Here is a 14,858-nt window from a genome sequence, read left to right as displayed (position 1 = left end):
ACATATTTTCCTCTGAAAGAAATATGCCACAAAGACAAGGCAGCAAATGGAGCAAAACACACGCAAGTTGATTATTAATAACCAATTTAATTCAAAAGCTGCATGTCCTTTTTCCAACCAAGCAGCAGGCAGCTGACCTGATAAAATGCTGAGGACCAGGTACTTGGCAAAGACAGCAGTGGAAATACTTAGCCAAGGGTTCAGCCATCCTGGCTGAGGTAGTTCACCTCAGCTGCTACAGAAGTATATGTAAATGTAGCTAGGACATTTTCATCTACAGCTGCTCTTCTTTCAAGGGCCACATGCCATTCTGTTTCATCCCATATACCGTATCCTGTGGGGGTGCGCTACCACAAGAAAATAGAGCCTGGTCTGAGAAGCAAAGCAGCAATGCACTGGATTCACTCTTCTGTGGTGCCACTGATAATGTACTTGAAGGAGAATGGAGAAAATTTGTACCCGGCTCCCACGTAGAACTTGTTCTGGAACTCCACCCTAGGGAATAGCAGAGCAGGATGTCAGTGTGGTCCATAGGCAATGACCTTCAGCTGAGAGGCTGAAATGTGATACCCATGGGAAAAGGGAGACCACAAGAGACGGTGGTCTCCAAGCCAGGAACATAGGCTCCTCTGAAGCCAGCAATGAGACATAGGCAGTCCAGGAAGCAGCCCAGCATGCACCAACTTTGACTCTTCATCACTCAGCCTGAAAATGTTCTTTGTGAGGCCAGTCTGCTGGACCTTGTCTGCCCTCTGAACTGCTTTTATCAGCTCTGAGAACTGGAATCACTGCCTGCTGGTTGTACACGCTGGTAGGAGACAGACATCCCCCCCTGCACAGTGACAAACAACTGCACCATAATTCACAGTGTTTGTGGTTTGTGATGGGATGTTGTGTGGTGAAAAAGGCCACAGCTTGGGTGCTCAGGCATGATGCCAAGTTATGGTGCCGATGAAGAGTAACTTGTTACATTGGCCTTGCTCTACATACTAGTCTGATGGTGTGCCACACTGCTGTCCTTCTCTGGACTGACATCTAGTTAAGGGAGACACAGACTGACTTGAAACTGGTTTGCCACAAAGCCAAAACAGGCTGGAGCTCAAGCTGGGCTAATGGCACAAGTGCTGACCCAGATTTACAGCTGGTTTTGCAGCCCCAGCTGAGCTCTTGCTGCCATAGGTAGTCCCCAGCTGTCTTGTTTGATGGTAAACCTTAGTGGAATACACAGCCAGTGGTGCAGCTGTGGTACCTTCAGGCATTATCACACAGGTCAAGGTGTCCTCGGTGTCTTTGCATGTTTACCAGGGCAGAAATGCAGGTTGTCATTTGCCACATGTGCCCACAGCCACCACAGGCTCAGGAGCACAGGCAGACTGCTCTTGGGAGCTGTTCAGAAATGAAACGGGGACCTTGGATCTCCCTTTGGAGAATTCTCCCTTGCTTCATTTACCAAAGGGGACTGATGTCCTAATGCTTAGATACATACAGCACGTCTCACACTGGCCAGTATGGCCACCTGTCTCCACAGCCTGGTCCCTCCTAAACAGTGCTCCAAGAAAAGCTCTAGAAGACCTCACCACCTACCAGTGCAGACGCAAGGCATGCAGAAAGGCTGAGAGCCCCTCCATGACCAGCAGGATGGCTACTGTCAGCACCGCAAATGCCGCAAAGATGATGAAGATGATGATAATGCCAGCCCAGCTGCTGTTGCTTAACCCGCTGTGCATCACCATGGTCCAAAGGACCTCTGACAGTTCTGTAAAAGGAAATAAAGGGAAAACAGTGCTGAGCAACAGCTGTGCACACACAGATCATACAGTCTGGAAGCTCAGTCATGTTTCCCAGTTAGATGAGCTGGCCTAGGATAAAATGTACATCACAGTAACCATGTATGGGCACCCTGCCTCTCCATGATTACTGGGGAAGTGGATGCAGATTGTTTTCCATTGCTCATCTTCACTATGTTGGAAGCTGATGGTGCTGTTTTGGCTTGGCTTCGCAGCACAAGTTTATGCAAGCACACTACCAAGACTGCTATTACCCTGGCATGATACAGTCAGTTTCATTTACACCTCTTTAACATGGCAGATAGATAGTAGTATGTGGAATCTTCTAAGACTGCATGCTGCTAAATCCCAGTGACTGATTGATATAGTCAACACGTGTAGATTATGTTACAAACTGTACTGATTGATACTAGCTAAATTCCACAGGAAATACTTAATTCCCATTTGTTCTCCAAGCCACCTCTCTTAGGTGCCATGGAGAAGCTGTGGTGGTAAACAAAAGGTAACTGGTTGATCACACCCAAGGTAAGGCATATTAGTGTTTAGATTGCTTGCATGCTCTTAAAGATTTTTTTTTCCTGCACAGGTTTATACCAACCTGTATATCTGTGTGTATATATATATATACACATATATATAAAATACATATACATATATGTGTATATACATATACATACACTGGTATATCTGATGTGTCCTGTCAGCTCAATAACATATTCCTAACTTAGCCACCCCAGTCACTCAGGATAGATTCATGGCTGAGCATTCTTCCTCTTGTGAGGCAAAGCAAGGACTTAGCTCAGTTCTTCTCTATCCAGATGCTCCAGCCACCAGCTCAGCCTTCCATTTTGCCAGTCATTGGTCCTTAAGCCATATTCAGATTCAGTGACCTGTTACTTTAGGTGACAACAGATGCAAAGGATCCCTTGCAACCCCCTGCCCTCAGGAAAAAACCTGTCAATGCCTGTTTGTAAGGCTAGAAAGGAATGTGGTGGTTTTCTAGGCACAATTCTGACATAACACATAGGACTGCCCTTAGCTAACCCTCTTAGTTGGTTTATTTTACTTAGATACCTGTTGTCCATGTCAAGCTAATGTGTATCAGCTTCTACTTGACTCCCACTGAGCTTATTTCTGTGCCTAGAATTATAGTTCATCCCTGTCAATCTGTGATATGTCCCTTGTGGTTTTTTTTGTTTAGCATGTGGCCAATTCTTTAGGGCAGGCACAATTCCTAGCCAGAGGCAGTACAGCAGTATTAACAAAAAACACTTCAGAAAAATTAGGGTCATTGAAAATCCAAAGTTCCAGCCTGAGGCAATATCTAGTATTTGAGCATGATTTGTTTTTATCTTAAATCAAGACAAAACACATTGAAATGCTGTACATTTCTCATGGATTGTGACGTTCTAGTAAATGCTGCTGGGAAAAATCCCAGTGAAAATGAAAAATTCCAGGAGCTCCTGAAGCAAAATTTTTCTGATTTGTTGAATTTGTCATTTTGACATCCATCTGCATACCCTAAGCCTACAGCAAGTGCCTCTAGGGCAAAGAAGCTATGGTTCCCACACTTAATTTACCTCTATGGACAGGACTACCCATTTGGACTGCACCTCCCTAACCCTAACCATGCCACACACCATAAGGACTATTCCAGAAGGGTGGTTACAGAACAGTGTGGGAAAGGGGCCCAGGCAGTAAACACAGTCAGGAGCTGCCTGAAATATAGCTCCCAGGGATCACCACTGAAAACTAGAGATGGCCACCACAAAACTCTTGGATTGATCTGACCTAAAGCAAAACATTTTGACACACAAACGTCCACAAGGAGAACTTTGATTTCATGGAGAAATTTGTGGCAACAATCAAACACCAGAAGAAGCAGTGATCAAGATGGAGTTGCTGCTGAGGTAACCAGCAGGTAGTCAATCACTCACGTGCATGGGCTAAGCTCAGTGCCCAGAGCCGCAAGTAGGATGCTGTGTTGGAGATGCAGCCAAGGCAGTATTCAATGGTATGGATAGCCTGGTGGACAAATACGTCTCCAAAATTGAACTGAAACAACATAAAACCAAACACTTTTTATTAGTTCTTAATTCAAGGTTTCCTGGTTAACAGAGCAACACTACACCAAAAGATCTTCATACTCCTCCCTTTTTCTTGCTTTGACCTGAGCAGCACAATAATATTTCCCAGGTAAAGAGACTGCTCTGAAAAGTGTCAGTTCTGTATGATCTTCCCATACACTATCCCCAAATACAATTCCAGTGAAAAGTAAATGTTCAGGAAACAGCTCATATTCCAGTCTTACAACTTCAAATCTTTAGATGTCAACCCAACTGCTACCAGTCTTTACGATTTGTTACAGAGACGGAAATTCTTGTATGTAATGGGGGTGTTCAGATTGTCTACCTATTGGCATACCTGTTTGGGGAGGTATCACCAAATAAGCTTATCTTCTAAGACTGCGAAGATTCCTCGTGACTGGGAACAGCCAGCCATATTCACACTTGATATTGTCGATACTCCCTCCTGCTATAGACAACTTAGTCAATTTTTTAACTGTGTTGCTGCATACTGCATCAGCCCTTGACAATATCTGCCAAAGGAAAACTTTTCTCCCTAGCCAACACTGCAGGCTGCCAACTTTTAAATGCTCCTTTGAAATTTAAAGGAAGGAAAGCACACTGACTCTTGGGGAAGGCTTGACCTTCTCTGGGTGCAATATGGAAGTGAAAGAATTGCCCCTAGTGAAACAAAGCTTGAGGTTTCTAAGCATGCCTGACCTTGCATTCCTATAGGAAAAATCAGAGGAATTCATTCTATGAAAATTTAAAACTTACTCTGTTTGGAAACACAAACTGTTACAACAGCGTGTATTGGTTTCTTGTTAAAAAGAAGGGCTGGCTACTCTGCAAAAGCCTTCTGCTTGACTTTGTGTCTTCTACTATTGTGTCTGTCTGAATAATTTGCTGCCCACATTTTCTTACCTCTTCATCACCATCTTCATGTCCTCCATGGCCACCACTGTGTTCTTCGTGGGAAGCTTTCTTGGAATTATTAGTCTCTGCGACATCTATCTCATTTTCACCTCCAGAGTTTCCTGAGAGAGCTTGAGACTGAATCTTTCAGAAACAAAATGTAACATGTCTTTTGTGTCATGCTACAGGTTGATACCAAAATGAAGCAGACCATGGGACAGAACTCCATCAATAGCCCCATGATGGGCAACATATAAAGGACTGTATCATGAGCATGAGAAAAATTTGAACAGCAGTCAGTTGTCATGGACCACAGACACTGAGCGCTCATGCTGAATGGCTAATAACACTGAGATATTTTCCATCCTAGAGCATTTTCAGTGATTCCAACTGACTCGAAGCTAGTTTCTACTCTCACAATGCACCTTTTACATCCACCATTAGAAGATTTGTTACTTTAGTCAAATGAGAAAACTGAGGCACATTAAAACTGATGATCTCAATTAGATGGGTGAAAATCAAAGGAATCAGCATCAAGTGAAAGAGAAATGGAGCCTGAAAGCATCAGGTGACTTGGTGAAGGTCACACAGCTCCTGGGATACAGACAGAAATGCAGTTCAGATCTCTTGATTCATTTTAAATTGACAAAAACCTCATGACAACCCATCTTCTCTCCATAATGATTCTTTGCAGAACTTTTCTAGAGGCCTAAACAACCTTATCTGAGCTTCTCTCCAGAAATGACAGCACAGCATAAGAACAGCCCTACTGTAACAGTCCTATTATACAGCATAACAAAATACGGACCTCACAGCTTCTGTCAGGTTCTGTCCTGTCACTCTTTATAGCTTCCAGCATGTTTCATGGACAAGGCCTCATGATAACATACTGTTTCCTATTGCAGCAGTAATCACTGTCACACCCACTTTATCTTTGCTTTACCTGAATGTCAGTGTAGAGAACAGACTTTGTTGCAAACATACAAACCTGGGTAAATGTAAGATGTGATCAGACAGCTAACATATGAAAATTAGGATCAGAAATACAGGGGTGTAATAGGAGGTGGAGAAAAGCTGTCAGATGTTGCTAGCACAAAAGCAGGCGATGGAGTCAGCCATGTCAAGCTTTCATCCAAATCCCAGAAGAATGACAAAATAAGAAATTACAGCTCAGAGGCAGGGTTGCAAAGGTCTCCCATGGACCTGGCTTTCTGTTACAGGTCAGAAGTGACTGGGCTGGAAAAGGTCAGGCAGCACAACCAGCATCTCTTTCTTCAAAGGGAAACATCTGTGCCCTATAAAAGGTACTCCAGGCACTAACTCCAACTATAAAGAGAAGTAAATCTTGACAGACAAAGTCCTGTTAGCATAATAAAGGAGAGAATTAATGAGCAACTGGGAAACTGCTGCTGCCGCAGTTAGGTGCTGAAGAGCTGGGCAAACCGCAGAGCCCATGGGAAGGAGGGCTCTGTTAATGTGAAGGCAATCATGTGGGGAAGAAAGCACCACTAGAAAGCACACCACAGCTTGTAAATAAAGCCTCTTCTCCAAGCAGCAACTGATCTCTCCAAGGCCAGGAGTACCACAGATGCCCTGCTCCTACAGAGCAGCCAACCAGTGGTTAGCGGACTCACAACCTAGGTCTTTGCCCTGTCTTGGCTTTATCAGCATTCCAGTCTTTCTAAACCTTCTCTGGATTTGGATATGATACTTGAAAGAATTCTGTGCCAGCTTAACTCCTCTCTCAACATTTCTGGTCTTGTGAGCAAAGCTCCTGCTTCCCTTTTAGATGGCTCAGCCAAATATAAATACATATGCTTTTGGCACATGTGTTGTAAACCACAGTTAGAAATCACCAGAGAAGCTCTGATATGGTCTAGGGTGAGGCATCCCTGCCCGTGGAAGGGAGGTTGGAACTAGGTGATAAGGTCCTTTCCAACCCTGACTATTCTATGATTCTGTGATATCTACATCAGAGAAAAGCAAAATTAGACCTGTCTCCTCAGCTTTGCCTTTGGTATACTGAATCCCTCTTGCCTGATCCACATCCCTTACCATGCGCTGTGCTTTCTGGTGGTTGGCTCGGAGGATGAAAGGTTTAATTAGTAGCATCCAGGGAACAGCAATCAGAGCAAATATGACCAAGAAGCTCTGTACTTCTTTCTGAAAGAAAAAACAGTAAGGAGAGCAAAAAGTTGCTTTACTTTCTTTAACCATTGACATTTACAAGTAGAAACCTGATTGTACAAAATGGCATTATTTTTATACAACAGATAGATATACTCCCTGTATCGGTTGAGCCTGCTCTGCTTGTAAGGATATGAAAATCAATGTATACCACGTAAGGCTCCAGAAAACACTGCCAGCTAGAGGTTGCTGGAGACTCAGAAATAAAAGGCTTTCATGTTGGAAAGGGTTTATTTGCCAAAACCCAATGTTTCTGACTTGAACCTGGCTGTCCAGTATCCCAAGTGAATGCCCTAACTGCTGGGTGAGCCAGTGAGTCTGCCTTGCTTTGATCAACTTAGAAATGCTGCATAAGAGCCACGACATTCAAGTATTTCCTTGGAAAGCAGGGAAACCAGGGTATGTTCTATGTTTGCAATTCCAGAAGGAACTGAATCTCCATAGCTTAGGTTTGATAACCCATTACCCTCATAATGTAAGGTGTTCTTGTTGTAGTGTGCCACCCCTCTCACTATCCTAACATAAATGTACTTTAAGAGGGTACAAAAAAACCCCAAACAACAAAACCAAACCAAACCCACCCCAAACTACAACCTTTGCATTTATTTTAAAGCTGCCTCAGATCTCTGATCACCTTAAGGTTGGTCTCATAAAATCTCTGCATTCAGACTACCCAGGTGGATGGCACAGACAGTTACTGGTGGGGCAGTGGGATAGATATACGAGATAAAAAGTACCATCTTGGAAAAGCTTTGGGTTGTGGCAAAGTGTTATCTAAAGACTTTTTGATGGCTGGGAAAAACTTTTTTCCTACGCTCTCCTGTGGCCTTTATGCAGTTACTTGGAACTGATCGGGGCTCTCTACTGACTCACCAGAAGCCCTAAAACTGAACTCATGTTGAAAAGCCAGCGTGAAACCGTATAGATGTAAATGCATGCATCTGGCTGGAGGTAGCATTTGGTTGCAGATTCTTCACTGATGCTGCTGATGTAAAATCAAGCAAGAAAAAAAATCCATGATCTGAGCAAATAAATAGGGATGACTTTAAAAGAAGTTTTCTCTTAGGTGAGATTTCTTTCTTAAAGTGAACTCCCCAAAGGAGTTATTTCTGACGAAAAGTTGCCAGAAAACCCTTTAGTTACTTTTCTTTTTCAGGTGCAAATATAAGTTTTCAAGTTTTCCAAAGAAGAAGCAGGAAATCATCAAGGTAAGGAAAAGTGTGTCCATACTTCAGAACAGCACATCTGCTGTACCCAGCTTTGCATATCTAAACACCCTACTTTCCTTTTTTCCCCCAAAGCATCTTAAATTCCATCATTGTTCTTGTACGGATGACACTAAGAATGAGGTTTCCTCTGCATCACTGATTGATAGTTTCACTGTCCTACCTGTTTACAAGGCCAGTACAAACACCACAGGAATAAACTTCTCTCACATGACTGGTAGTTGTGATTGAACTTCTGAGCCTGTTCCCCATCTCTATGCCCACTCTCCACAGCACCCACTGTAAAACCAAAACCAGCTACAGTGGATTGATCCATACCTGATGTAGATATAAGGGAGCATTTGAAGTGTCACTGTAGTTGAACAGAAACATATTGATGAAGTGGATGAGGATGCTTGGTGCACTCTGGGATGAGTGGACATCAAAATGACACCATTTGAAAATAATCATGAAAACTAAGTACCCAAAAAGAGAGACAATAAAAATCATCTCCGGAATGAACTGAAGGATAATGTTTATGTATTTCTTGAAGTAGCTGGAAAGAATCAAGAAAGATAACTGCAATTAATACAGTAGGTATTAATACAAGGTTGCACTCAAGTATGGCAGTACAGTACACTACTAGTCCTTGGAAAATAACGTAAGAAACATCTAACTATCACTAGCTAAGAAAAAAATCTGTAATTGCAGTCTTTATCAATGAAAAACATTACTTAAATACAAAAGCTTTGTCATACTGATTCTCTTCTAGGTTTTTGTACTTTACCCATCAGTATCTCAGCACCTCAAAAGATTACTACATTGAAATAAAAGATAATTTAAAAACACATGGCTAATACACAAAGTTAAGCATTATACACTGAGGAAGTCAGAACGAGGTGCAGAATCAACTCTGCAGGAGCAGTCCTTCTCTCTGCCATCTGCACTTGCCATTCCTCAAGGTCACTACACACCTTCCCACTTTGGAGTCTCTCAAGACAGTAGTGTCAGCTCCTCCATTCTATCACCATTTCTTTTTTGTTGTTGCAAAATACAGAAGCAGAGATAGAGCCACACACACCCACAGATCCTGACCAAAGGCTCACTAAGCCAGGTGAAACCCGTACATACATACTGTGCAAATTTCAGTGCGGCAAGAATTATCAATAGTGGGAGGTGAGATTGTGTTTAAGCTAGTGCACTTCAGTATTTCTGCAGGATCAAGAACATAAGAGAGAAAGTGAAAAAGAGAATTTATCCAAGAGAATATCTACAATGAGACAGCTGTCCTTCTGGCCTTCAGACTCTGCACTCTGTACCAACAGTGATGTGAGTCAGTCAGTGCATGGGGCACTGCTGCTCGCACTGGGGAAAGGACAAAATTCAAGTCACTGTTCTGAGATATGAGGCTTTCTCTGAATGAAATACAGCAGTTCAGTGAAACAAACTTACATGTGATTGAAGAGACTGAGTATCACCCCAAAAATCATGTGCACTATCCCTATGACAACCGACATCTTCATTTTGTAGGAGTTCAGGAAAGTCAGCTTGTTCGATGCAACATTCCAGATCTTTGGGGAAAGGAGCAGAGAGAGACAGAAAAAGAAGATTTTCAGGTGTATGATCAATACCAGGTTTGTGAAAGTTCTTGCTTTGATACCACCAATTTATTCCTACCAGTTCTAGGACGAAGATAACAAGTGATGGAAATCTAGATATTCCTTATAATACTTTTCACTCTGCCACGCTTCCCATCTAAAAGGTAGAATTATAGAATCATAGAATAGTTAGAGTTGGAAAGGACCTTAAGATCACTTAGTTGCAACCTCCCTGCCATGGGCAGGGACACCTCACACTAAACCATGTCACCCAAGGCTTCATCCAACCTGAACTTGAACACTGCCAGGGATGGAGCATTCACAACTTCCCTGGGCAACCCATTCCAGTGCCTCACCACTCTAACAGGAAAGAATTTCCTCCTTGTATCCAATTTAAACTTCCCCTGTTTAAGTTTTAACCCATTACCCCTTGTTCTACCACTACAGTCCCTAATGAGGAGTCCCTCCCCAGCATCCCTATAGGCCCCCTTCAGATACTGGAAGGCTGCTATCAGGTCTCCACGCAGCCTTCTCCAGGCTGAACAGCCCTAACTTTCTCAGCCTGCCTTCATATGGGAGATGCACCAGTCCCCTGATCATCCTCGTGGCCCTTCTCTGGGCTTGTTCGAACAGTTCCATCACCTTTTTATGTTGAGGACACCAGAACTGTACACAATACGCCAGGTAAGGTCTCACGAGAGCAGAATAAAGGGGTAGGATCACCTCCTTGGACCTGCTGGTCACGCTCCTTTTGATGCAGCCACGGATACAATTGGCTTTCTGGGCTGCAAGCGCACACTGAAGCTGGCTCACGTTCAGTTTCTCATTGACCAACACCCCCAAGTCCTTCTCCGCAGGGCTGCTCTGAATCTCTTCTTTGCCCAGCCTGGAGCTGTGCCTGGGATTGCTCCGACGCAGGTGTAGGACCTTGCACTTGGCATGGTTAAACTTCATGAGGTTGGCATCAGCCCACCTCACAGGCGTGTCAAGGTCCCTCTGGATGGCATTCCTTCCCTCCAGCGTATCAACCGAACCACACAGCTTGGTGTCATCGGCAAACTTGCTGAGGGCGCACTCAATCCCACTGTCCATGTCAGCGATGAAGATGTTAAACAAGACCGGTCCCGATCCCTGAGGTACACCACTCGTTACTGGTCTCCAGCTGGACATTGAGCCATTGACCACAACTCTTTGCGTGCGGCCATCCAGCCAGTTCCTTATCCACCTAGTGGTCCACCTATCAAATTGGTGCCTCTCCAATTTAGAGACAAGGATGTTGTGTGGGACAGTGTCAAATGCTTTACACAAGTCCAGGTAGATGACATCAACTGCTCTGCCCCTGTCCATCAGTTCCGTAGCCCCATCACAGAAGGCCACCAGATTGGTCAGGCAGGATTTCCCCTTAGTGGAGCCATGCTGGCTGTCACCAAGCACCTTGTTGATTCCCATGTGCCTTAGCATGCCTTCCAGGAGGATCTGCTCCAAGATTTTGCCAGGCACAGAGGTGAGACTGACTGGTCTGTAATTCCCTGGGTCATCCATTTTCCCCTTCTTGAAAATGGGGGTTATATTTCCCTTTTTCCAGTCGTCGGGAACTTCACCTGACTGCCATGATCTTTCAAATATTATGGCCAGCGGCTTAGCAACTTCATTCGCCAGCTCATTCAGGACCCGCAGATGGATTTCATCAGGACCCATGGACTTGTGCACGTTCAGATTTTTAAGATGGTCTCGAACCAGATCCCCTCCTACAGTGGGCCCAAGGTCTTCATTCTCACAGTCCCTGCGTCTGCCTTCCAAGACTTGGGTGGTGCGGTCAGAGCCTTTGCCAATGAAGACCGAGGTAAAGAAGTCATTCAGAACCTCACCCTTCTCCAAATCCTGTGTAGCTAGTTCTCCCGAGAGCTTCCTGAGGGGGCCTACATTGTCCCTAGTCTGTTTTTTATTTGCTATGTACCTGTAGAATCCCTTCCTGTTATCCTTAATATTCCTAGCCAAGTTTAATTCTAACTGGGCCTTGGCTTTCCTAACCTGGTCCCTAGCTTCCTGGACAACATCCCTGTACTCTTCCCAGGCCACTTGTCCTTGCTTCCACTTTTTATAAGCCTCTTTTTTCATTTGAATTTTCCTCAGCAGCTCCTTATCCATCCAAGGAGGTCTCCTGGCCCTCCTGCTGCACTTCCTTCTAGTTGGGTTGCAACACTCCTGAGCTTGTAGCAGGTGATCCTTGAATATCAACCAACAGTCTTGGGCCCCCCTTGCCCTCTAGGGCTATATCCCATGGAACCTAACTAAGCAGGTTCCTGAAGAGGCCAAGTCTGCTCTTTTGAAGTCCAGGGCAGTGAGCTTGCTGCACGCTCTTCTCACTGTCCTGAGGATTTCAAATTCGACCATCTTGTGATCGCTGCATCCAAGGCTGCCCTGGAGCATCACATTTCCAACGAGCCCTTCCCTGTTGGTGAGCACGAGGTGAAGCATGGCATCTCTCCTTGTCGGTTCCTCTATTACTTGCAGAAGGAAATTGTCTTCCACACAATCGAGGAACCTCCTGGATTGCTTGTGCCGGGCCATACCGTCATTCCAACAGATGTCAGGGTGGTTGAAGTCACCCATGAGAACAAGGGCCTGTGAGCATGAAGCTTTTCCTATCTGTCTACAGAGTGCTTCATCTGCAGATTCTCAATCAGGTGGTCTGTAACAGATCCCCATAGTAATGTCCCCCATAGCTGTTCTACCTTTAACCCTGACCCACAAACTCTCTGTTAACTGCTCATCTGTCCCCAGACAGAGTTCAATACTCTCCAGCCTATCCCTAACATAAAGGGCAACTCCCCCTCCCCGCCTGCCAGGCCTGTCTTTTCTAAAGAGCCTGTAACCTTTCATTCCAACACTCCAGTCATAGGAGCCATCCCACCATGTTTCTGCGATGCCTATTATATCATACCCCTGTAGATATGCACACATCTCTTAATTCTTCTTGTTTGTTCCCCATGCTATGGGCGTTTGTATAGAGGCATCTGAGCCGAGCTCCAAATGAAGATGGCTCATTGGCTGGAGCTGCTGGAATATCTCTACATTGCTCTGAGCATTTATTATAGGTGCTGGCAACTGACTGGGCATGTTGGGATAAAGTATTATCCTCATTTATCAGAGGAAATAACAGGGATTTAAAATTATGTAGTGACTTTAAGTCCTCCAGAAACCAATGTAAAGGTTGGTAGCAGAACCTAGATCTTTTCGGTGTCATTCCTTGCCTTTAGGAGGAGTCATCTATCCTTTAGCAGAACCAGAAAGGGATGAGAAAATCCCTCCTACTGCTGTGAAAATTTGTTCCACCTTCAACAGAGAAGTACCCAGGGCAAAGCATGTTCAAGGTTTCTGTTTGAACAAAAAAAAAGCTCATTCCAACACTTTGACCATGGAGATCAGATTATCGTCTGCTTCTCTGCAGTAACTTTTCAGATGTTTTAGGACAGTCATCATACACCTCTTCTCAGTCCTTTTTTATGCTAAAGAGCTTCACGGCTGCTTCTCCTTTTTTCTAAAACTTTCTAGAACCCACAGTCTTCTGACCTCAGAGATGGTAAGTAGATACCTGTTTGCAGACACTAAGTATAGTACCTGAACAGAACAAAGACAGAATTATTTGGGAGCCAAAATACTAGTTTATAAGCCTTTGTCCAACACGCTTTGCCTCTTCTTTAGCTATGGAAGAGACTGCCTACCCTATCCACCTCAGGGTTCCTCTTTATTTTCCAAGATACACCTCAACCATCCTGTCAGGACTTGCAAAATGCAAAGAGCCATCTACACCCTTCTGGGCAGATGACATGGGTAATTTCCACAGAGAGGGCCATGCAAAGGCTGATGCTTTCCAGTCCATACCTTCCCAGCCAGCAATCATCAGCAGTTTCTCCCTCCCAGCCAGGGGTATCAGCCTCTCAAGCAGGCAGCAGCCAGGGTCAAGGAGGGACTAGCCTAGGTTAACCTAAATTAAGGATGCGTCAGGGCACTGTACAGAAAATTCAGCTTCCTCTGTCAGGACTTGATTGCCTATGTCCCAGACACAGCTTTACAGATGGGTTTATGAAAAACTTAATACAAGGTCAATGTCTCTGCAAACCAGGGCAAGACAGTGTTTCTTTGTGTGGCCAAATGAAATGAGCATACATCCAGCAAAGCAGAGATTAACTGGCTAATATGAAGATTGAAACAGGAAAGCTTGATGTTAACAACTACATTTCAATACATAATGAAGACAGAATGGCAAGAAAAAGGAAACAGGATACAGAGAAAAAAATGCAGATAAGTTAACTGATACTGGCATTTACTTCACACTTCATACAATAAATAGACTGCATGGAAATCAGAATTTTGCCTTCAGACTTGTGAGGTAGCTCTGGAATGGGTTAAGTACTCGAGAAAGGAAACCGAGTCCAACAGTCTGGTAACAGGTCAGAGACTGCAGCATAAGACCACTTTCTGGCAAAATCAAAATTCATTCCTGCTTACCATGTTGCTACTGCCTGTGCAAAATGGTCAGCAATATACATATATCCTTGACTGAAGCATCATGACTATGTAAAGAACAAGCAAAGAGCAAGAAGCGAAGAGCAGAGCTCAGGAGACAGAGCAGGGAGCTACTGATGCACCTGATACACAGAAACAGAATTAAAATACAAATTATCTTAGAGCAATTTAATTTAATTACCGGATCTATTCCAAATGGATATGGATTTCCAGAGTAGACTCCTGGGACTGCTGGATTCAGCTGCAGCACCGTATTGGCCAGAAGCACATCCTTGCTACAGGAGGAAAGGGAAATGACCTTTGCAGCTTAATTTCCCCATATAAGCTTACAGTATATTTGTGAGATGTGCTGAGGGCTACCACATGATATCTGTCACTGATTCCAGCCTTTCTGTGAGCTGTTATCCTGGGCTTGTGTGCATGTGTGTTTGTAAATGGGTCCTACACAATGGCAGTCTCCATCACACTGATAATTCTCTATGCATTATTCCTGGACACCTGCAGATTTTTATGCACACCAGTGCCTGAACAAACAGGCATGTTCCCCGGGACTTTACATTTATATTTCAA

The 14,858-nt window shown here is 44.1% G+C and overlaps 1 protein-coding gene across 3 annotated transcripts in view; it reads right to left on the bottom strand.

The window, feature by feature from the left end:
* Window positions 1-67: 67 nt before the first annotated feature.
* ATP6V0A4 (ATPase H+ transporting V0 subunit a4) overlaps window positions 68-14,858 on the bottom strand; it is a 34,816-nt gene continuing 20,025 nt past the window's right edge. For 2 of the 3 annotated variants that reach the window (XM_061371942.1, XM_061371941.1), the window contains exons 14-21: window positions 14,470-14,563; window positions 9,613-9,731; window positions 8,500-8,716; window positions 6,824-6,931; window positions 4,778-4,912; window positions 3,725-3,842; window positions 1,585-1,756; window positions 68-495 (exon numbers count right to left, since the gene is read on the bottom strand). In XM_061371942.1, the coding sequence (XP_061227926.1) occupies window positions 402-495; window positions 1,585-1,756; window positions 3,725-3,842; window positions 4,778-4,912; window positions 6,824-6,931; window positions 8,500-8,716; window positions 9,613-9,731; window positions 14,470-14,563 (1,057 nt within the window). In that variant the 3' untranslated portion in view covers window positions 68-401. The remainder of the gene's footprint in view (window positions 496-1,584; window positions 1,757-3,724; window positions 3,843-4,777; window positions 4,913-6,823; window positions 6,932-8,499; window positions 8,717-9,612; window positions 9,732-14,469; window positions 14,564-14,858) is intronic. The other variant, XM_061371943.1, reaches the window with a different exon arrangement.

This window comes from Neopsephotus bourkii, unplaced genomic scaffold, assembly GCF_033783945.1.
Source record: "Neopsephotus bourkii isolate Nb327-2 ecotype Australia unplaced genomic scaffold, CSIRO-AGI_Nbou_v1 NB_1589, whole genome shotgun sequence".
NCBI classification, from domain to species: domain Eukaryota; kingdom Metazoa; phylum Chordata; class Aves; order Psittaciformes; family Psittacidae; genus Neopsephotus; species Neopsephotus bourkii.
This window is presented reverse-complemented; position numbering and strand designations above follow the sequence as displayed.